The following is a 21918-nucleotide window of genomic DNA, read 5'->3' as shown; positions in this document are numbered from 1 at the left end:
ATCATGCGTGGAGTCCGATAATTCTAACCTCAGGACCTTGACAGCTACAAGGCCAATTTTGGTCTTTCTTTAGTTTAGCAGAAGAAATTTCAGTTCCTTACGTCGAGATCCTCACGGACCGTCTCACTTTACATTCTGTGTCAACCATACTGTCAAATGAGTCCCTACCGCACTTCCGCGCAACTCGACAGTGGCCGTCTCTGCGAGTTTCAGTGAGATGAACGGAATACAAACCGCCAGGACGATATTGACCCACTCAGTCGCAGGGCGCGGAGATGGGCTGGGATCAATCCTCGTCAGGGGCGGGAGCAGTTGGACGCGATATTGGGAGGAGATTTGGGGCTTCTGTTGATGAATGATAGATCAATACTCCTTAAGTGCCATCCAATCATTTGGCGACAACCGAATTGAGACTACTAAGACCCAGAAGTTGCCATTCTTTCAGGCTGCATCATGCAAGGAGGCGCTTCGGTACGCCGCAGATATGCTCGTGATGGCATCATAATCGTCAGCATCAACCATCAATCTGATTACTCAAACAAAGTGTAGTGCAGTGTTCGTACAGAACTGGAAAACCTAGCCGATCAGCCAACCACGAGGACGTGTTAGCGATACCGAGCCTATGGGTTACTGGCGGGGAATTAGGAAAGTATTGGCGGAGAGCCTCAGAGGCTACAGGTCAAGCGTCATTGTTTCAACTTGATTGAAGCTCGTGCTACATAGGCTTAGTATGAAGTCGGGATTTTCCCGCCACCGTAGGTAAAACCCGAGAAAGCAAACGTGGTTGCGTAGGTCCATCCTACTTGGGGAATCTGATCGCAGCGGATAGCTCCGGAGTTGGTTTCTCTCTTACTCTCGCTCAAATGAAAGGGGTCGTTGATTGCATGCGCCAGTACGGGGCCTTGCCAGCTATGGCGAGTAAGAAACTTGATATTAGGTGTTCCTGAATCCACCTACCCGCTGCCCAGAGTCTTGGCTCTCACTTTCGGCTTAGTTCACCAAACAGCCGCCCGGTTTTGGTAGTCTTGCCGCTGTGTGGGCCCTTGGCCACTTTATCGGATTCTGCTCGAGCCTCACTGTTTAGACTTGTTATTAAAGTACGAAGGTAGTTCACGATGAGCTGACCTGTTGGTTCTCTGTGTCAACCTCCTTTTCGACGTCTCTTTCCAGTGTTAACTTCAGCTTCGACTCAAGTTCGCGCCGGCGTGATCGAGTCATTCGTTTATCGACTTCACGCATCCGTTCTTTAACAAAAACCACATTCGTTCCACCCCACATTCCGCTACAATGCGTTTCTCAGCATCCGTGATCCTTGCTGCCGCTGCCGCCAGCACGGCCTCCGCTCAGTCGGTCGTCGGCACGGCGTATGGCTTTGCCACCGGCGTCACCGGCGGTGGCAGCGCTAAGGCTGCCACCCCGTCCTCCGCCGAGGAGCTGGCCCAGTGGCTTTCCGACGACACCGCCCGCACCATTGTTATCGACAAGGAGTACGACTTCACCGGCGAGTCGGCCTCTGGAGCGGGATGCGACCGCAAGAGCTGCAGCTCCACCAACGGTGGACAGCTGTACCTCGGAGACCTGTCTTGCGGAACCAGCGACAACACCGTCGCTACCGTCACCTACGACGTCGCCGGCACCGAGCCTCTGGTTGTCGGAAGCAACAAGAGCATCATCGGCTCCAACGGCAAGGGTGTTCTCAACGGCAAGGGTCTTCGCATCCAGAAGAACGCCAAGAACGTCATCATCCAGGGCATCACCATCACCAACCTCAACCCCGGTGTTGTCTGGGGAGGTGATGCCATTGATCTCCAGGTAAAACTCTGTTCGAATTCTTGAATCATTCTGTGCCGATAGCTAACCTTCCTGTAGGGAGGCAACGATGGTGTCTGGATCGACCACAACAAGATCTCCCTGGTCGGCCGTCAGTTCATCGTCAGCCACTACGACGGCTCCCGCGCCACCATCTCCAACAACGAGTTCGACGGTGTCACCACCACCTCTGCCTCCTGCAACGGCAACCACTACTGGACCATGATGCTCAACGGTGACGGCGACCAGATGACCCTCGATCGCAACTACTGGCACGACGTCTCCGGCCGCGCCCCCAAGCTCGGCGAGAAGGGAACCTTCCAGGCGACCAACAACCTGTTCTCCAACATGAAGGGTCACTCCTTTGAGCTCTACTCCGGCACCGTCTCCCTGATCGAGGGTAACGCCTTCGAGTCCGTCGACACCCCCTACGATGGCGAGGCCTACTCCAACAGCTTCAACGTCCCCGACGCCTCGTCCGCCAGCTCCTGTACCTCTTCCATCGGCCGTGCTTGCCAGGTCAACAGCGTCGACTCCTCCAGCGGTACCTGGAAGGCTCTCAAGGAGACCACCGCCCTGTCTACCTTCTCCAAGCTCAAGGACTACCTCGTCGAGCCCGTCGCTGCCACCGGTGTCTCCGCTCTCGTCAAGGGCAGCGCTGGACCCGCCAACGTGGGCTCCTCCACGGCCGCCACCCCTACCACCGAGACCGAAGAGACTTCCACCGAGGAGACCGCGACCGAGGAGAGCTCCGCCGCCGCGACCACCCCTGCTGCCACCGAGTCTGCTACCGAGGAGACCACCACCGAGGAGCCCGCTGCCGCGGAGTCCGGTTCTTCCTCGACTGTTACTGCCCAGGCCTGGAGCCAGTGCGGTGGCAGCGGCTGGACTGGCGCCACGACTTGCGCCGCCGGAACCTCTTGCGTCGTTCAGAACGAGTGGTACTCTCAGTGCCTCAGCTCCGCCGCCAGACGCAGCATGAAGTCGCTCCGTCGCATCTAATGCAGCGTCTTGGATATTCAAACTGAACATATTCTGAAGTCGCCAACACTTCTTGTAAATATAAATGAGAGATGTAGCATCTGTAACATTAATCAACTACTATGACCATATCCGTCTCATTGAATCACATTGACTCATCGCCGCGTTGCCAGGTGGCGTTCAACTTTTCACACTGATCTAGTCCATAGATTACTTAAAGTTCTAGGCATATCTGGCGTTGTTGTCTCCGGAGGAACATCGACATCAACTTTTGCCAATTTGGCTCTGTTTCAATTAAGTGTCACTAGAGATCCTAGATAAGCAGCCTTTGCGGCTCAAGAACCGGATTTCTCGGGATGCACGGTCATATCCACAATATTGAAGCATGTAATATGTATGTACCTTAGTAATGTTGGGGTTGTGTTCGTCTGCCGCCTGCTTGCATCTATCCCTACACCTCCTTTGGAAGGGCTTTATCTATCATCAACATCGCCTTTCCTGCGCGAACACCTATTCCACTTTCACCGCTGATCAAGGCTTGATAGTGCTTCTGTGCCAGTAACGTACTGCTTTGGCCGTCTGATAGGGTAAGCTGCGACTTCTTATCATCTTCAAGCCAATCTTGTCGTCCGTGGCTGAACTTGTGTTCAACGAGCCGCCTGGCCTGAATGACAGGTGCGACTCGTCCCACGCAAAAGCCACTTTTAGTGGACTGTGTAGCTCATAGAACTGCATGCATAAATCTTCAGTGGAGAAATGGTACGATGCGCGTCGTATTGGTTCGCTGCCATGGGTCGACGTAGCACCATGATGTATGGAGGTGACCCACGGCATGGATTGGAATCCTCTATTTGAACTCGAACCGATCAAGCTGTGATACCCCGCATTTTGTGCTTCAAAACTTGACGAAAAACACCAAAGCAAAAAGGAGATCCTGAAAAAGTCGCAGTGACAAATCTGAAGCATGGGCGACGACTTCGAACCCCGTCGTGTGCGTGTAGGCATCATCGGTGCTGGCATCGCCGGCTGTTGCCTATCAATCGGCCTCCTCGGCAACCCTCATCTTGACGTTCACCTATTTGAAGGACATCCCAACGTTCGATTCCGAGGGTTTGGCCTCGCTTTGCATGCGAATGCTATTAAATCCATGGATCTCATATCGCCAGAAATCAAAAAGGCGTATTTTAAAAAGTCCCACTTCATGGCCAACGAGGAAAACATGGAGATGGCAACCCAGTTTTTCCTTTCTGCCGGAAAACATGCAGGAACTCTGGTTGCAGAATTGGGGAGGGCTAAAGGAAGAAGGACGGTCCATCGAGCACACTTCATTGAAGGACTCTTGGAAGACGATGTCATGCCCAAGGAGCGACTGCATTTTGGCAAACGCTTGGTCGACATCGAGGAGAATGCTATCACAAAGGAGGTTAAGGTCAGTTTCGAGGATGGCACAGATGATACTTTCGACGTCGTGTTCGGAGCCGAAGGGGTTTTCAGCCCTACAAGGAAATTCATCCTCGGGCCCGAACATCCGGCTACTAAGCCTGTCAACCACGATGAATGGCGGCAGTTTCATTCAGCGATCCCCATGACAAGGGCCAAACAAATCATTCCCCAGCATTGCATCGACAACGCCATCGGCTATTGCACCCCTTATGGATTCATCATCGGCATTCCAGTCGATCTCGGACAAACTTACAGCATAGGTTGCTTGCAAAGAGACACCAAATGCCCGCAAAAAGGGGCGCCATTCAACTCGGATCTGTGGAAAGGGTTTCTACCAGAAATTGATGCACTTATATCTGTAAGTATTTGTGGGTGACACCATGAGCAAACGGCTGACTAAACCATGTGGACTAGGCCGTCGAGAAAAGCCACAATGAGGATTGGAGCTTGCAAGATCACGAGCATGCACCGACATATTACAAAGGACATGTGGCCATGCTTGGTGATGCCGCCCATGCAACCCTACCCCACGCAGGAAACGGAGCTGCCCAAGCCATCGAAGATTGCTCCATACTAGCAGGCATCTTCAATCGGCTAACATCGGTTGACGAGATTGAGCCAGGTTTGAAAGCCTTCGATGAGATTCGAAGGCCGCGAAGTCAAAAAGTTGTGGACATTACGAGAGAGTTTGGCAGGTTGTACAGCCACGACGGAGACGAGATTGACTTGGAACACATGCGGGCTCGGATGAAGGAAGGTGGCATGTTCACAAATGGGGTAGATATGGACGCTCAAGTCAGAGCCGCAGTTGAGGCCTTCGAGAGGTACAGGATGGAGTTGTGAATTATGAAAACCTAAAAGTTCGGCTTGAAATACCATGCTTATGTCGTTACAATTTTCCCATAACCCAAAGGCTTGTGAGATTCTGGGCACCTCTAGCGCCTGTTTGTCCTTTTCTATCGGTAAATGCTGGCTAATCATAAAGGGCTGTCTGCGCTTCCAGTATGCATGAGAAATAATCGGGGAACCTTCCCCTCGAGATGGTGGTTGCTCAACAGGATATCTGTCGAAGTGATTACGGACACTATAGCAAAATGTGAGTATGATACCGAGACCGAAGAAGGCATAGCTTACGCAGCGCACGAACTAGTTGGGGATGAGATTGTCAGTAATTGTTCGTTAGAGCACGCGCGGAGAGACTAGATACTTACACCGCTACCCAGGCATGAACTCAGAACAGGCGCAGTGCCGGCGCCGTTGGACGGGTTAACGCAGACTTTTTGCGAACCAAAGTCCCCGTGTTGACTTCCAGGCTCCTCACACTTTGCACATATATTAGTGAGACATTATTTTGGTTGAGGGTATTATCGTACACAGTAGGTGTTGGTCTAGGATAGGGTTAGCTGAGTACGATTCTGATCAATGTTGCGAGTGAACTTACGTAGCCAGACGGGCATGAGGCTCCGGCGGGCTTGCCCCATCCGGCGTTGCACCAAGCAGCATTGGAAGAGGCGGCAAAAGCCAAAAGAACAGCCAAGTACTTCATATCGATAAACAATGATGGTACGTCGAGTTTAGGTTGGGGGGATTTCAAGTGGCCGATGGCGGGGATATGGTGAGTTTGGTAGACGAGGAGTTCAAATAGGGATAGGAACATTTAGGCGTATGTAGTATTTGTAGGCTGAAGAACTGTCGGAGCATTCCAGGTGATGCATCGATTGTTAAACTCAATTAGATTGAAGTGGGGGGCTTGCGATGACAGCGACGCACTGTTGGTCCTTGCGGTTCGTCACCTTGTCATCGATAAAGCCTGGAACATCGAGGTGAACGAGAACCGCGTATTCGGGCTCCTTGTCAATCATCGATATCACGCAACAAGTCGGTGCTGACCGCTATGCTTGGGCCAGTTTGTCACATGGCATGAAAGTTTGACATATTAAATCTAAAGTGATCTTCAAACATTCCCTGCCTTATCCCTCCATCTTTTGCTGTCTCGTACTTGCGCCAAGATTTCACGTTCCTTAATGGGCGTTCTAATCTCACCTGTGGACCTTACGAGTCACGACTCGTGACTGCCGGACTTTGTCAATGCTCCTTATGCCGGCTTTCCGCCGTTGCCATTAGGGACTGTCTTGAAACCCCGAGAGGCCGCCGCGACATGATACAACCGAAAATAGTCCCTGCTTGTGTGTCGGTCGAACCATTTGGCGCAAAGTAACCACGCCTGTTCAAAATAGTGACCTAGCGTGCGCTCCGGTCTGTGAATATATTGTCCTAAAAGCAAACACAACACAAGGAAGAAGAAGCTTAATCAAACAGCTCACCATTTTGACGACATAAGTACCTATGGCATGGCTATTGAACCCGCCTCGCAAGCACAGGGAGTACGAATACCGGACTCTTGGCGGGCCCTGGTCCTAGCGAAGCCTCTGACCGCAGCAGTAGATTTGGCCAGAGCTCCCTTCATATTTTAATTTATACCAGCCGCTGTAGTGGACTTGAAGTTAATATTCCCGCTCCGATGTACAGTTGTCATCTCGGCCAAACATCTGTTCTGCCCGGTGGCGGTTTTTTTTTTTTTTTACATCTAGCAAGTTTCTGGCTCTGCTGGTGCTTCAAACAGTGTGCAATCTATCGACTGCATCAAATTATATCTCGACTGTCATGCGTTCTTCCGAACAACGACCGCAGGAGAATGTATCGTCGGTGAAGTTATTCATAGATGATGGGGACCAATCCTTCGCAACAGACGGTAAAGACAGCCATAAACCAAGTTCCAGCTCCAGCAACGACAAATCCAATTGACACATTACAGGCAACAATTGATAAGTAGAATTCCCCAGGAATCACATCTGCAAACATCAGAGACCATACTATCAGCCCTAAAGCGTACATGAATGTGGAGGCTTCCAACCATCGTAAAAAGATTCCGACTTCTTTTGCTACATCCATGATCCCCTTTCTTGCCTGTGTCTTCTTATGAGCTCCAGACTCAGTCTGCGGTGCGTTGACTTTAGTATTGTAGCTTACCTCTTCATCATGGCGCCGTGGAGTTACACGGCTGGGTTCAGGGAGGTTGGGATGGGTTGTTTCTCGAATGCTGCTCATGGGTTGCGATTGTGGCTGTATGACATTGGTTTGGCTAAGTTCAACAACGCATTAAAGGAGCACTTACATGAAGAAGCAGCCCAAGCAGAGAAGAACCGAATACAAACAAGAATCAACGGTATCACTTGACCGAGGTTTGCGTCAATCTGGTGCGTCAGACCTGCATCCAAGTAAAAGTCATTCCAAAGACAAGGTAGAAAGCTAGCCAGATTATTTCCCGGAGAAAGCTGGTGGAAATGGACTGAGTCCATATGTCTAACACCAAGATCCAACGGTCCACAGTAGGATCAACCCTGCTTTTACGAAGTTCTCCGAACAATGATTCCATCGTGGGCGCGAACTCATTATTGTACTTGTTTTCAGCTGGCTCTCCCAGCAGTCATTGCAGAGACCATTGAGACCAGTAGTGGTAGTCCGCCCGGGCATCTTTTTGAGAAAGTTCAAGGAACCGCCTCGAATAGCCGAGGACTATAACCAAGACGAGGAGCATCTGAATCAAAAGAACCACAACCTCGTCTGAAAACGAGACGTAGTGAGGCCGGTCTGGGTCGATGAATTTGAAATGTTTTTTTTGCGCATTTGACTGAGATGTGGCGATTGAATCTGAAGATAACCGATTCAGATATCGTCATGCATACTATCAAAAGGACTAGTAGTACGGCCACCACACATACTCGGAATGTCCTCAGGCTCTTGTAACCGTCGAAATGCTCGCACACGAGACAGATTATACAAAGATGTACAATGCAAGAAAAGTACCCGAGTCTGGTCGCGATCTGAAACGAGTAAAACGAGAATTCTTCGCTCAGGCTGTTGTTGAGCGTCATGAACATGGTAACGATTGTGAGTGCTACTCCGGTAATGAGTTGTTGATCGCTCATACTAAGCATGAAGGATTCAGAGGCCCTGATCGTCTTGAGTCTGATGACGTTTTCGGGACTGCTGTGGTCGTTGGAGCACGAAAAGAACCAACGCAACTTTTGGCGAAAGGCCTCGTCAATTGAGTTGTTGTCTGTTGATTCAGACAGCCAGCCAGAAACATACGTCATCGTAATCGCAAAGAAATTAAAGATGATGGATATCATGGACGAGACCACGACCTACTGAGCTTTAGCAAATCCGTCTCGTAGCGCCATCGTGGCTGACGTCAAGTCATCATACTCCTAGGCCCGTCACATCTGGACCTTCAACGTCTGCAAGAGCCTCGAACAGCCCCTAGGCTACGATATAGTCTGTGACGTTGGCCATGCCGCAGACTCAGAATGGTGTTCAGAGACAGAGTCAAGGTTGGTTGGCATAATACCTCATGAACATGCATGTGTTGTGAAGGGTACAAGGTTGGGGGACGTCGGGGGCTTTAACCTCTCTCAACCATCAACGCTCATCGCGTCGCCTACTCATTACAAATGAGGCAAACCGCAGTGGCCCCGCCAAGAGAAGGCAGCTCAATTTGACATTGAGACACAGAGGCTGGCGTGAAGACAAAACCTGGCAGTGCTAGGACACTGCCACATCTTAATAGTTTTCGACTTGGAATTTAACATCCCATTGGTGATTTTGATGAATCTTATCAGTGTCGCTATTGGCTGAAGTGAGATTGTCACCACCAGACGTAGCCCACTCTGCTACCTACTGAGAAATGTAAGCATGATCTCTGAAGAAGTGAGTCAAAGCCACAGAGGCTCTGGACACTGTTCCCAGTAGGTAATCTGGCCGTCGCAGTACCGGATAGCCTGGGTACAGCCTCGTTAGTGCCTGTTTCTCTTTAAAGGCGTTTTCCCCAGGCTCTTGAAAATTAACCGAATGCCCAACACCAATACCTTTTGCCCCCATTATTTGTCAGTGGCCTGATCTGTTAGGATCTGGTAAGCCATTTCTGGAAGCAGAACCACGCCGTGTCTTCGAGTCTTACCCGGAACACACATACTCACCCAACAGTTCTGGGGACCGGGTAACTGGCCAGGTTCGCAGCACAGTTGGACCCGGGGATGCTGGCATTCTGCAGGGGTACGGCGGAGACAGGGAGTTGAACGCTGATGCGAACCAACGCAGCGGTTTGCCGCTTTAACCGGGGCGTTCTGAATTTGATTGGCAGAGCAAATGAGAGGTCGCATTTGATTGCGAGCGTTCTTCGATTTGGGGGCATGGTGCATTGTGTTTAACAGTTCCAACAGCAGGCGGCTAAAGACTCGCGATCTCGTGGGTACCACCAACTTCCTTCTCATTCGTGGATTGAATGCCTGTTTGCGGACACTATATGCGCGGACGGAGCAGCGGTGCGCATTTGGCAATGAGGTGGGTACAGCCAAGGCGGGGGGAGGTCGACCCATCCAACAGGTCCAACAGATCCGAAAAGTCCAACAGATAAAAGCAACAAAGTTTAGCCGCTACGGAATAGCGCGCCTTCACTGAACACATTACAACCTCTCTCGACGATTTCTGCCGACTCGAAGCGCACAGAATGTCGGCTGGGGAAAGCACCTACGTCGAACCTGCACTGGATCACGAGGAGCACATTGCTGCCGCGGAATTCGATTCCGAGGAAACTGTAAGACGTCGTCCTCGCCCAGTCCAGCTCGCTGGAGTTCATGCCGTACATATTTGCTGATCTCATTTGCTAAAAGCTTGAGGATGAAGGCCGTTTCCATAGAGAAGCTGTGAGATTGATCTCTTCCACGCGACAACTGCATGGTGCACGTACTTATGATGTGTTCAGAGTGTGACCTCGTCTAGTGTCAGCCTCTCTGACTGTATCTATAACTACCGCCAAGAAAACGGGCGAACCTACCATGCATACAAAGACGGCAGTAGGTTGCACAGCCTGCCATCATAGCCAACCACTGTTACATCAGGTTAACGTTATATTTCTCAGAATACACCCTACCGAATGACGATATAGAGAACGACCGATTGGGTGAGCTATTGTCCCACTGTTCTCCGCCAAAGTCATGTTTTGTGAGACTAACCAATCAATGAAGACTTGCAACACAATTTATTTCTAATCACTTTCGATGACCGGCTAGGGAACGCACCGCCCAACGATAAAGGTGCCCAAGTTGGACGCGTGCTCGATGTGGGCACCGGCACCGGCATCTGGGCATGTGAGTTTGGCGATGAGCACCCGGAGGCAGACGTGATAGGCTTCGACCTATCAGCAACATTCACAACATAGTAAGATCCATGCGTCTTTCTAAGCAGCAATTTCCTTCTAATCTATAATGCAGTAATCCACCAAACGTTAGGTTTGAGGTCGACGATCTAGAGGAGCCCTGGACGTACGGAATGTTCGACTACATTCACAGCCGAATGATGAATGGCTGTATTGCGAATTGGGATGCATATGCGAGGAAGTGCTTTGAGTGAGGGAATACTCTAAACATTCGCCGCAGAGAACGGCCACAGACTTGAAATCAGTAGCTGACGATCCGTACAGCAACCTAAACCCCGGCGGCTGGGTCGAGATCAACGAGATCGCCCTGATGCCGAAAAGCGATGATGGCACGCTGAAAGAAGACGCTATGATTTTCAAAATAGCCAAGTTGGTTAGAGAGGCCACAATTTTGTTCGGCCGCGTGGCCACCGATATGGAAGACATCAAGCAGGTCCTGACCAGAGCGGGCTTTGTCGATGTCAAAGTTCTGAAGCTAAAGTGGCCCACGAATCCATGGCCGAGGGAGGACAGACATAGGGAGATTGGTCTGTGGGCTCATGAGAATATCGTGACCGGCTGGGATGGATTATGCCTCGCTACGCTGACTAGAGCGCATGGATGGACGAAAGAGGAGGTAATGGATGCGACTAGGCGCTGCCGGCAAGAATTCGAGGATAGAAGCATTCACGCTTACTACCCCGTGTAAGTCTTTCTTGCGAGCAACGCCACGTTCTTTCGCTGTATTCTGACCATGGATAGGTACTCGGCCTATGGCAGGAAACCTACAGAGGCCGAAGCGGCTGCCGATGCATATGATGCATATATGGGATGCTCAGATTACGAGGAGGAATATCCGTAATGCTCGGGGGTAGTTTTCCACCGCGAATATAATTGCACATTTTCTGAACAGAGTGTCTCCATTTCGTGTGTTTTGTCGCCGCTCATTTGAACTCTGTAAGATGACAGTGACAGTGCAAACAGTGATTGATTCCAATTTCCTATTAGATAAAGCGGAAATAAGACTGCAAGCCGGTAAAGTCGGCTTCGTGTTTGGAACAGGGATACTATGGAGTCTTTCCCTGAGAGGGAAGAGGGAACACCTGGTCCAGACTGGACTAAAAAAGCGCCAATGCATCGGCTCGTGGTCACGATTAACCCGCTGAATGTCTGATTGGGGGGCAAGTAAAAGGACGTGATGCGAGGAGAAGGGTCCTGCTGTTTGGGGGTTTAGTGCTTCTTTTGCGATGCGAGAGGTACCAACACCACTGTTCGAGTACCCCGGTCAGTCGTTCGCAGACCTATCATCGCTAAGTAAGTGGACTGTGACACGCGGAATTGGCGCTCATTAAGGAAGCCAAGCCCGTCAAGTGGGATTCACGGGCGTTCCGGGATAACGTGCCGTCAAAACCAGCGGAGGGGCAAGGCCAGCGAGATAAATACCTCCAACAAGCATCTCCCGGACACGGCGCCAGATCACTCCATCATTGCAACAAGTCCGATTCAATCATATCAGCTCGTGACAAACCACCCGCCTTCAGAATGTCTGCCGCCCAAGCGACAGAGACTGTGCCCGATCACGAAGTTGTGGTCGCGGCGGACGAGGCAGAAGAAGAGGTACTGACTTTGCTTTACTCTGCTTCCGAGGCTCGCTAACAATTCCATTCATTCAGCTTGTGGTTGATGACGCTGCATCCGACAGAGCCCCCGTAAGAGGACCAAATGCTACCTTATGAATTCTCGTCACTCATTAGATGAAAGAGTGCCGCGTCGTCTAGCACAAGTTTGAAAGGCTCTGTTCTCGATTATCGGATCGAGAATGGTAGAACCTATCATGCGTACAAAGATGGCAGTAAGTTGAAGCTCGATATTGGAAACATAACACGTCGTTGTCAGGGCTCTATGGCTAAACCTGTCGGTAGAATACAACCTGCCCAATGACGAAACCGAAAATGACCGGTTAGGTGAGTATGTAGATGTCACGCAGCCCTCCACGGTCTAATATGTTTCAAGACCTCCAGCATAACCTTTTTCTGCTCACCTTTGACGACAAGCTGGGCAATGCTCCTCCTAACGACAAGGATGCCAAGGTTGGGAGAGTCTTGGACGTCGGAACCGGAACCGGTATCTGGTGCGTCGACTTCGGCGACGAACACCCTGAGGCCGAGATCCTTGGTGTCGATCTGTCAGCCACCTTCCCTGAGTTGTACGTCTTCTTCATCATGCTAATAGGAACATTGATCTCTAACCTAAGCGAGTGCACAGCACGCCGCCCAACGTCAGGTTCGAGGTTGATGATATTGAGGAGCCTTGGACGTATTCTCGAAAGTTCGATTACATCCACAGCAGGATGATGAATGGATGCATCAATGACTGGGAGGTTTATGCCAAGAAGTGCTATAAGTACGTAAAGCTTGCCCAACGTGCTTCTACTACTCTTGCTCTCGCGGCAACATCCGGAAAGGTCTGTTCATTCTAACTGTCGTCTGCAGCAACCTGAACCCCGGCGGATGGGTGGAGTTCATCGAGACCCCCCTCAAGCCCCAGAGCGATGACGGAACCCTTCCAGCAGATTCCCAGGTCCTAAAGATCGCGGAACTAATCCAGGAGGCCTCTGAGAAGGGCGGGCATCCGACTTTGCCAGTGGAAAATTTCAAAGACCTCCTGAGTAGGGCTGGGTTCGTCGACATCAAGGTATTGAAGTATAAGTGGCCTACAAACACGTGGCCAAAGGACCAGCTTTACAAGGAAATCGGCGCGTGGAGCCACGAGAACATTGTTTCTGGATGGGATGCACTTAGTTTGGCTATTCTCACGCGAGCCCACGGTTGGACGAGGGAAGAGGTGGTTGTCTCTAACGCCTTGTGTCGCAAGGAGTTTAAGGACAAGAGCATCCATGCGTACTGGCCGATGTAAGTCTTGTCGTCCCGATCTCTATTGGAGTATGCTGACCGTGTTTAGGTACTCCATCTACGGCAGGAAGCCTGAGAAGGCAGACTCAGAGGATTCGGAATAAGTTCTCTGTGAGCAAGGTTGGCAGTGTCGCTTGTCATACTCTAAGAAGGAGCCAATATCTCATAGTTTCAATGATTGATTGCACGACTGGAAGTTCCGTGACTACGAAATCGCCAGAGTCATATGCTGAAGACTGGATATCAGTCAATGAACCCTGGAGTGCCAAGATACCACTACTCATACCTAAGATGCCCGCAGCAACACTGCCCCTAGTATGTAAGCGGCAGCCTCTGTCGATCGCAGCGCTCTACAGCCACCAAAAGTAAAGCCGTGTCATCGCATTCAGGCAGTGCAATTGACTCACTTGATGAAAGCAACATCGCTCTCACCCCAAAACATTGTTGCTGAATCAACTCTTGGACACTCAATCTTGACCTACGTCGCGATGTTCGCTAGGCGTCCTTGTCCACCTCTGAGACCGCCTCATGGATCAACAACGGCTTAATGGGAAAATTCAGTTGAACGCATGCGTCGCTCCACTCACTGTCCCTCCGACGTCAGACTTCATCGATTTTTCTTTATGGATCTGATTGATCATGTCGCAGGGCATTTGTGGCGTCCATCCATAGAAATAAGCTTGAATTTACGCGATGCTAGACCAGGGCCAAAGACGGGGGAAAACGCCCAGCCAACGTGTGAAAGCCCCGCAGTCACCTGTGAGAGAGTTTCGCGAAGCATTTCCATCACGGGACCTCTCGTTCGTTTCATTGCCAGCAAAGCGGGATTTAAACACTTGCAGGTTACTCCCATCGTACCTACGCGACCACGCCCGACGGCAGCACGGCAGGGGGCGCGCCCAATGGTGCAGAGGCGAAGCGGTGTCTCGCCCCGTACGGCAAGCGAGATCACCGCCGTGTGCACTACATTTCGCTCAGCGGCCCATGTCCCAAGACGCCGTCGGGCAACGACAGTGGGCGACTCGCACTGAAACTGCAGGTCTGCGCTCCGCGGCCCTTGTGCGGGATTTGCTCAGCCCAGCTTTGGGCGAGGCAGATCTCGTGTGGTGCCCGGAACTAGTGCGGCACAGCCGTCGCCCGGCCGGGGTGCAGACGGAAGCCTGGCTGCGGGTCTTGGAAGTGAGCGCCGCCAAGTTTTACGGCGCTCCTTTGCCAAGATGCGGTTTTCGCCGTTGGAATTCTGGTTGATGTGTAGATTACTTAAGGGCTCTCTTGATCCGCGGCCCTGTGTTACGACGGAGTCTATCCCTTGATCATTGGATTGAACAACATCGAGACAACAATTTCGACAACGCTTCATACACCAGACGACATTTACTATTCACTATCTACACAGAAGAGAAAGAGAAGGATACGAAGAGCACTGTCAATATGGGCGGCACACTCAGTCCGGAGCAGATCATGTACATCGTACGGATTGTCGTCGTCGTACTAGCTCTGATCCCGATGGTGGTCCTTTCCGCAAAGCTCGTCCGCAAGCCAGGGTACCGCCATGACACGACACGCAGATGGGTAGACTACACCAAGGTTGGCTTTGGTCTCTGGATGCTGTAAGCTGCCTCCACCACGCCCTCAGAAATATGCCAGGAGAAAATATCTAACAAGATGAATTCAACAGATCGCACCTCCTCTACATCGCCGTCTGGTCCTGCCTCGCCAGCGCCGCATATGACAGGTTCTTCGGGCTGCGACACTCCGTCGGTGTTGCCGTCAATGTGCTTGTCTACATGCAATTTTTCGTCGAAGTCGTGCTCAACCTCTCCATTTTCCTCGCCGTCTTCTATATGGCACACGCCCTGACACAGCTCCGGACTGAGGGCGATGAGGTCTCGAGCGCCTATCGCAAGGGCCGTGGCTTCGCCCTCGGCGGCTCGATTTTGGTCGTCCTGCTTTCGTTCATTGCATTCTGTCTCTACCTCGACGACAGGTTCGGCAGATATTACAAGGAATACGAGTATCTGGTCGCGTCATGCTTGATGCTTGCCTCTTACAGTATTTTGATCATCATGGCCATCGGGTCTGTGGTGTACGCCGCAAAGTCGCGCAAGAAGGCTTTCGGTAGCGGATTGGAACAGGTACGTTGGGGTTTCCCGTCTCTCAGGGCAACAATATCGCGGGTATCCTAATGCATTTACTACAGGCGGCCAAGATCGTAGTGACTGTTGCCTCCCTCTTTCTCGTTCGCGAGTGCTGGGGCCTCGTCAACATCTTTTTCGGGGGTGGGTCCTACTGGGGTTACTATATCGTGCTCTATGTCTTGGACATCGTCCTGACGACTTATCTGCCCCTCGTCATTCTGGTCCTGCTCTACTCCGTGGCGACGAAGGAGTCTTACGCCATGTCCAAGATGCAGTACCAATCGAAAGCCATTGATTCCGACAAGGGTGTTTGAGAGGGTTGAGGATTCGAATGTCGGAGATGCGGAACGAGACTATGATTTGACATGAAGTTAAGGGAGTTGTTACATAACAATGATTAGCAGTGAAGACTGGTTTGGGCTTCTATATTGTTTCCAATGCAAGAAAGCATGGATTGGATTAAGGTTTATCAATAGAAATCACACAGGAGCACGCTCCACGACGAGCGATATCACACCACTTGCTTTCTCAGAACATGAGTAATAGACGTCTATTATCTAGAATTGTAGATCTCGATCTCCGGCTTGAAACGCCCCCTGAGATTGGCCTGGTAAGATTGTCCGCAAAGCGGCCAGCACCAGCTGCTCTTTGCGGACTTGGTGGGTCATCTTAGTTCTCTTCTTCGGCGACGTACTCGTCAGGTGCAACGAAGTCCTCAGACACCCAAGTCTTGGCGATGTACCTAGCCACATGTCAGCAGCCCCTCGATTCCGTTTCCGCCCTTATCGAAACTCACTTGGTATGGCTTCCTCTAGCAGCAAGTTCTCCCTTCTTGTTGAAGAATTGAACGGTCGTGTAGGCGAGGGTCCTTCCCACTGCAAGTCGTCAACAATGGTTTCTGCGCGTTGAATTCAGAGTGACCTACTCTTGTCACAGATGGCAGTGCCCGTCATGATGTCGCCAGGTGTTCCTCCGGGGTTCAAGTACGTGACTGAGGCTTATCAGTGATGGCGAGTTTCTGAGAACCGATGTGACGAACCGTTGATATCAGTGGAGACGCCAGTCATGAAGCGGCCTTTTGAGGCGACGGCGAGGGAGCCGCCAAGGTCGACAAGACTGGCGAGAGTACCTCCGTGAATGGTTTGCAGACGATTCTGATTAACATGAGCCACGAAGAACGTTTACTCTGCGATCATCGTGGACTTCATACCGTGTGCTCCTTCTGGATGGCCAGCTCGAACTCGACCTTACCGACAGAGGCGCCAGTTACTCTGAACTGCAGTAAAGTGAGTCTCGCGCCAATAACACTACTGAAGGACTTTCCATACGTTGTTACCGAGTAGTCTAAGATTTCATTAGCTGCATGCACATTGACAGATATATCACAAGAATGCAGGGACGAGCATCTCGATGCAACTCCAACTCACCTCGGCTCAAGCCCAGAGTCTTTGGAGAAGGAGTTGAGGACCTGGAGTGATGGTCAGTACCGATCTCGAACCAATTGACTCATAAAAGACTCACAGATCGCACGAAGCGAAGAGGTGGCAGCTTGGGAGGCATCTTGGCACTGAGAATTCGATGAATGGCTGTTGAGATTAGATTCACTCGTCCAGGTGAGTAAGAGTTCGGCGGTCTTCGGCAATTGGAGGCAGTTGCACCCGCCCGCAAGCTATTAATATGACGTGCCTTCCCGGCTTTCGTCCCTTCTCGCAGCCGACATGGATAAGACCCCGATAAGCAGCCGATAAGATAAGCGCAGGCAGCACCAGGGGGGCCTGAGGCGGAAAGTTCCGCTGGCTAGTAATCCCTGCTCAATGATTGAATGACGGACCTGATCGCCTGTCGCAAATAATCGAGAACTTGTCCAAACCCAAAAGCACACGACCACGACCGAGTCCCACGACTCCAACGCACCCAGCGCAGCGACAACCCCCCCCGAACGAGCCTCGCGCCTTCCTCTCTGCCCGATCATGAGATAACACACGAAAATCTCGCCGACCTTCTCCTCCCCCCCAAAACCACCGCGCGCAAACTCGCCCATCATGTCGGTCAGCTCGGGTCAATCACTCCAGCTGGCCGACTACCTGGAGAAGCTGCCAGGCACGACCTTCAGGAAGCTGTACCTCCAGCCGTCGACCGCCTTCGCCATCTTCAGGAGGATGATCCCCCCGCTGGGTGAGCCTCGCCGTCGCCGTCGCCGTCTCCGCGGCGCTCGCTGAGCATGGAACAAGCTAGCTAACCCAGGCATCCAAACCTCCCCAGCAAAAACCATCGTCATGGCCATCCTGTACATGCCCAAGCCAATGCTCCTCGAGGACCTCGATCTCTGGGTGAAGCCCGACTCGCGACGGTACAACGCCCTCTCCCTCACGCGTTACCCTTCCTCCCACCGCGCAGCAGCAAAACTCTTTCTAACCCGGTTTCTTCCCTCCCACAGGCAAAAAGACCAAGCCATCTCGACCCTGCGCTCCCTCCACATCCTCCAAATCACCGTCCCGTCGAAAGAACGCCCGCAGGAGATGCAGCTCACCACAAATTTCAAATCCTCCCTCCGCCTCGCCCTCGAGGGCGGCGGCCACCACAACTCCTTCGGCGTCCCCTCCACCCTCCCCGTCCCGCCCGAGATCACCATCCCCTTCCTCGACCGCTACGCCCGCCGCAAGTGGGACGACATCCTCCACTACATCGTCGCCACCGTCAACCCCGGCAGCGCCGACCTGAGCGGGCCTAAGTCGTCCGTTAAGAACCTGCTCGTCGCAGGCCAGCTCGTCCGCCGCCAGCAGGGCGCCGTCGGCATCACCCAGGCCGGCTTCACCTTCCTCCTCCAGGAGGCAAACGCCCAGGTCTGGACCCTCCTCCTCCTCTGGCTCGACGCCACCGACCACGCCCAGGACTCCGCCGGCATGGAGTCCACCGACATGCTCTCCTTCCTCTTCCTCCTCGCCTCCCTCGAGCTCGGCCGCGCCTACGACACGAACGCCCTCACCGAGGAGCGCCGCAACATGCTCCCCTCCCTCATGGACTTTGGCCTCATCTACATCCCCTCCCACAAGCCGCAGCAGTACTTCCCCACCCGCCTCGCCACCACCCTCACAAGCAGCTCCAGCGCCCTCCGCAGCGCCGGCGCAGGCTTCTCCGCCGCCCTCGCAGCAGCATCCGGCCCCGGTCCCGGCGGCAGCGGGCCCCGCAACGGCGCCACCCCAGGCAGCGGCGGCTCCGAAGAAACCCGCAGCGGCAGCATCATCGTCGAGACAAACTACCGCGTCTACGCCTACGGCCAGACCCCTCTCCAAATCGCCGTGCTCTCCCTCTTCTGCAAGCTCAAGCTGCGCTTCGCGGACATGGTCTCGGGCCGCCTGACGCGCAACTCGATCCGCAACGCCGTCGAGCGCGGCATCACCGCCGACCAGATCATATCCTACCTCGCGTCCCACGCGCACGAGCAGATGCACCGCTTCGCCGCCGTCCGGAACAAGCCCGTGCTCCCGCCGACGGTCATCGACCAGATCCGCCTGTGGCAGCTCGAGACGGAGCGCATGACGACCACGAGCGGGTTCCTGTTCCGCGACTTTGACAGCCCCAGGGAGTACGAGGACATTGCGGGCTACGCGGCGGAGATTGGCGTGTTGACGTGGCGGAACGACAAGCTGGGCATGTTCTTTGCGAGCAAGCATGAGCAGATCAGGGATTACCTGAAGCTGCGGAAGAAGGCGGAGGACTAAGATAGACTGGACAGCGGGCGCGTGCGGGCGAACCAAGGGAATTACACCACAGAAGAGGCGCCGAGTACACGCGGAAATACACACACTGAAATGCATTAGCAGGCGTTGGGGTTTGGGAGAGAGGAACCACGGACTGGTCGGTGTAGAAGTAAATGGGTATTGGTCCTAACAGCTGAGTTTTCGTCTCTCATAGCCTCCATATATACAGATGCAGGGACTCTTTTGTGTCCGTTGTACAGGCTTCGCGATAGCTCTCTCATGAGAGTCTTGACAATGTGATGATGCTTTTCCCAGTTATCCCTCCAATTCAGTCCAAAACAAAAACGCCTATCTATGCTGTCGCACTTTGATAATCCTTCATGTCAAACCACGTAAACCTCAAAGCATACTGACACGCTTGCCAGTGCGGTATTTTCCCTCGATCACCTGCTTCTCAGGGCGAGGGGCGCCCATGCTGCGTCGTCCGCCGCCGAAAATCCTCGCCACGAACCCCTTGTCCATGCTCGCGCCGTGAGGCAGAAGTGCCACGCGGTTGTTGCGGCGCGCGTAAATCTCCTGCCAGGCATGCAGGCTCTTCTGCGCCTCGGGTGTGGCACAGAGCGAGTCGAGATGCAAGAAGACGCGCAGACAGCGGTTGTCCTCCTCGTCGAGAACCTTGGTCTCTCTGCTGACGGCTGTAGTACTGTAGCGGTCCAATGCAGTCGTCGTGCTGAGAGGGAGATTGCCGCGGCTTTGGTAAGCCGCTCGCTGGTCGCGGACAACAGTTGATCTTGAGGCGTGGGCGGAAACAAGGGTTCCAAGAGAGTGAGGCTGGAGATCCTCGTTGTGGAAGCGATCGTGGAGAGACTGAAAGCGACCTGCCCAGTACTGGGATGACTGGGCAGTATTGATGATGAGAGGGTTGACCTCAGCGCTCATGGGCGTGGGGACTCGGGATGTGTCCGTGGTGCTAAGTGTGCTAGTTGATGAGCCACTGACTTTGCGCGAGGAAACCGATCTGCTAGTAGATGCCTTGCGGTCACTTGTGAAGCTCGTGAGTGACGTCCTTGAAAGAGATGCCGTGAGGTTGGATAAGACGGTCATAGTCCGTGACTTTGGGATGCGTTTCTTCTCTACGCGGCTGGAAGGACGGGAGTTGAATTTGGATTGGATTCCTGAGCTAGGAGCAAGCGACGGGCTGCTTTCCGACGAAGAGGTGAATGTGACTTCTCCGGACTTTGACAAAGGCGGCTGATTCTCATCGTTTCGAGCAGCCGCTCCGGTGAGGGCATTGACGTCAAAACTGGCGACCGTGGGATTGCTGGAGAGGGGTCCGCCGTGTGAGAAGCCTGCCGAGATTCGTCTTGCATGGGAGGCAGCGCTGTGTCCTGTTGCTTTGCCTGTCGATGGGGGCTTGGGGAGGCGTCTGGGGTCTCCAAAGTGGCCATGCGAGGCACTGAAGGGAAGGCGGGCGGAGTCCGTGTTGGTGTGGGATATTTCTCCCAGAACGTGACGATCGTTGAGACCAGGAAGTGCTTCAGGGGAGAAACGGGGTTCGTTGAACTGCTCAGATCCAACTCGTCCTCCGAATCCCTGCTGCAATTTCTCCATGGTTCCATCCGGGCCCGGCGTGGGAGCTCTTCCTCGAGTTGATCGGGGCATTCGACTGCCACGGGGGGTCTTTTGGTGATGAGATGCAGGGCCTGGCCGATGAAACTGCCGAATGACACTGGTCTGCGGCTGCGGCTGTGAGAGTTCTGGCTGGGATTGGGTTGCGTCGTTGATGCTGTGGATGATGGTGATGGCGTCGGCTCGTTGGAGGTCAGCTCCGTCATTGCGACGGACTGGTCCAACGGGGCCAGAGATTGTCGGGCGGGCGACGCCGCCTCCGGAGAGACGGGAGCCTCGGTTCCGCGTAGGAAGGAACGAAGAATTAGATAGACGGTCTCGCATTGTTCCAGGACGACGACGAAAACGGCGACAGAGAAAACGCCGGAAAGGAAGATGGCGTAGGGGACGGCCCAGACAAAGACGACGGAAAGGGAAATGGTCCAAGTGGCCAGCGCGCCTTCCACAGCAGTGCTGCAGATCTGGCCGACGTGGAGAAAGGTAGAAGCAAAAATAGAAAAACAAACAGCGACTGTCCTGGCAAGATATAAGCAGAGGTGGAGGTTGGTTTGGATGATGTAGAGACTGTGGGCGATGAGGGTGTAGAGTGCTCGCGTAGTGTGGAAGAGCAGAAGCAAGCCGAGGGACCCGGGTTTCGCGGGGGGCATTGTCAAAGTGAAAGAAAGTCGCGAGAAGGAAAAAATCAAAAAAGAAAAAGGCTCCTTCAGACGGGCCGCAGAGTGCTCGGTTGGGCGAACCGACAAGACGCGCGGTGGGCTGGGTGAATTGGGCCGTGGGATCTGTGAAGTTCAGCTTCAGATGAAAAAAGGTGCTCTGATGTTTCGATGTCGTTGGATGATTTGACTGCGTCGCAAGGTAAACGCCGAAGGCACGGACGATGACGATTAATCTGCTCTTTGGTCGCAGCTTCTGCCACTGCAGGAAGGAAGGAAGGTACGGATGATAATATGCGGAAGGTGCGCATCTGCCTCACACACGGCAGGAACTCTCGTGATGGTCGACAACAACAACAACAGAAGCAACACGCCTGACTGCCTTCCCCCTTGTTT

General features: G+C 52.9%; 9 protein-coding genes across 9 annotated transcripts; 6 read left to right on the top strand and 3 right to left on the bottom strand.

The window, feature by feature from the left end:
* Window positions 1-1287: 1287 nt before the first annotated feature.
* On the top strand, window positions 1288-2811 carry pelF-1-0 (putative pectin lyase F-1; the record flags this gene model as incomplete). The annotated part of the gene is made up of 2 exons (XM_032026268.1): window positions 1288-1812; window positions 1870-2811. 2 exons carry the CDS (start codon window positions 1288-1290, stop codon window positions 2809-2811), a joined length of 1467 nt encoding a protein of 488 aa, XP_031877235.1.
* A 943-nt stretch (window positions 2812-3754) lies between these two features.
* Window positions 3755-5076, top strand: atA-0 (6-methylsalicylic acid decarboxylase atA; the record flags this gene model as incomplete). The annotated part of the gene is made up of 2 exons (XM_032026267.1): window positions 3755-4591; window positions 4648-5076. The coding sequence occupies 2 exons, from the start codon at window positions 3755-3757 to the stop codon at window positions 5074-5076; spliced, it is 1266 nt and encodes a 421-aa protein (XP_031877237.1).
* A 232-nt stretch (window positions 5077-5308) lies between these two features.
* On the bottom strand, window positions 5309-5779 carry CGGC5_v015199 (uncharacterized protein; the record flags this gene model as incomplete). Its single annotated transcript, XM_032026266.2, has 5 exons — window positions 5309-5317; window positions 5368-5379; window positions 5445-5555; window positions 5607-5621; window positions 5675-5779. 5 exons carry the CDS (start codon window positions 5777-5779, stop codon window positions 5309-5311), a joined length of 252 nt encoding a protein of 83 aa, XP_031877297.2.
* A 4023-nt stretch (window positions 5780-9802) lies between these two features.
* CGGC5_v015198 (Secondary metabolism regulator LAE1) lies at window positions 9803-11351 on the top strand (the record flags this gene model as incomplete). Its single annotated transcript, XM_066153219.1, has 8 exons — window positions 9803-9889; window positions 9966-9998; window positions 10058-10148; window positions 10214-10255; window positions 10320-10512; window positions 10566-10700; window positions 10775-11194; window positions 11252-11351. The coding sequence occupies 8 exons, from the start codon at window positions 9803-9805 to the stop codon at window positions 11349-11351; spliced, it is 1101 nt and encodes a 366-aa protein (XP_066007452.1).
* A 680-nt stretch (window positions 11352-12031) lies between these two features.
* On the top strand, window positions 12032-13505 carry CGGC5_v015197 (Secondary metabolism regulator LAE1; the record flags this gene model as incomplete). The annotated part of the gene is made up of 8 exons (XM_066153218.1): window positions 12032-12106; window positions 12163-12198; window positions 12251-12341; window positions 12412-12453; window positions 12503-12695; window positions 12755-12892; window positions 12982-13401; window positions 13451-13505. 8 exons carry the CDS (start codon window positions 12032-12034, stop codon window positions 13503-13505), a joined length of 1050 nt encoding a protein of 349 aa, XP_066007449.1.
* Window positions 13506-14832: 1327 nt separating this feature from the next.
* Window positions 14833-15853, top strand: CGGC5_v015196 (uncharacterized protein; the record flags this gene model as incomplete). Its single annotated transcript, XM_032026263.1, has 3 exons — window positions 14833-15011; window positions 15080-15536; window positions 15602-15853. 3 exons carry the CDS (start codon window positions 14833-14835, stop codon window positions 15851-15853), a joined length of 888 nt encoding a protein of 295 aa, XP_031877269.1.
* Window positions 15854-16208: 355 nt separating this feature from the next.
* Window positions 16209-17099, bottom strand: CGGC5_v015195 (putative esterase; the record flags this gene model as incomplete). Its single annotated transcript, XM_032026262.1, has 8 exons — window positions 16209-16281; window positions 16336-16414; window positions 16465-16530; window positions 16579-16693; window positions 16750-16815; window positions 16868-16883; window positions 16967-17007; window positions 17061-17099. The coding sequence occupies 8 exons, from the start codon at window positions 17097-17099 to the stop codon at window positions 16209-16211; spliced, it is 495 nt and encodes a 164-aa protein (XP_031877299.1).
* A 482-nt stretch (window positions 17100-17581) lies between these two features.
* On the top strand, window positions 17582-19261 carry TFB2 (General transcription and DNA repair factor IIH subunit TFB2; the record flags this gene model as incomplete). The annotated part of the gene is made up of 3 exons (XM_032026260.1): window positions 17582-17714; window positions 17802-17889; window positions 17977-19261. The coding sequence occupies 3 exons, from the start codon at window positions 17582-17584 to the stop codon at window positions 19259-19261; spliced, it is 1506 nt and encodes a 501-aa protein (XP_031877249.1).
* Window positions 19262-19639: 378 nt separating this feature from the next.
* CGGC5_v015193 (uncharacterized protein) lies at window positions 19640-21193 on the bottom strand (the record flags this gene model as incomplete). Its single annotated transcript, XM_066153217.1, has 1 exon — window positions 19640-21193. One exon carries the CDS (start codon window positions 21191-21193, stop codon window positions 19640-19642), a length of 1554 nt encoding a protein of 517 aa, XP_066007450.1.
* Between the last annotated feature and the right edge of the window lie 725 nt (window positions 21194-21918).

This window comes from Colletotrichum fructicola, assembly GCF_000319635.2.
Source record: "Colletotrichum fructicola Nara gc5 chromosome Unknown KSG_Nara_v1_contig09, whole genome shotgun sequence".
NCBI classification, from domain to species: domain Eukaryota; kingdom Fungi; phylum Ascomycota; class Sordariomycetes; order Glomerellales; family Glomerellaceae; genus Colletotrichum; species Colletotrichum fructicola.
The sequence above is the reverse complement of the archived record's forward strand: the minus strand, read 5'-3'. Positions and strand labels throughout refer to the sequence as shown.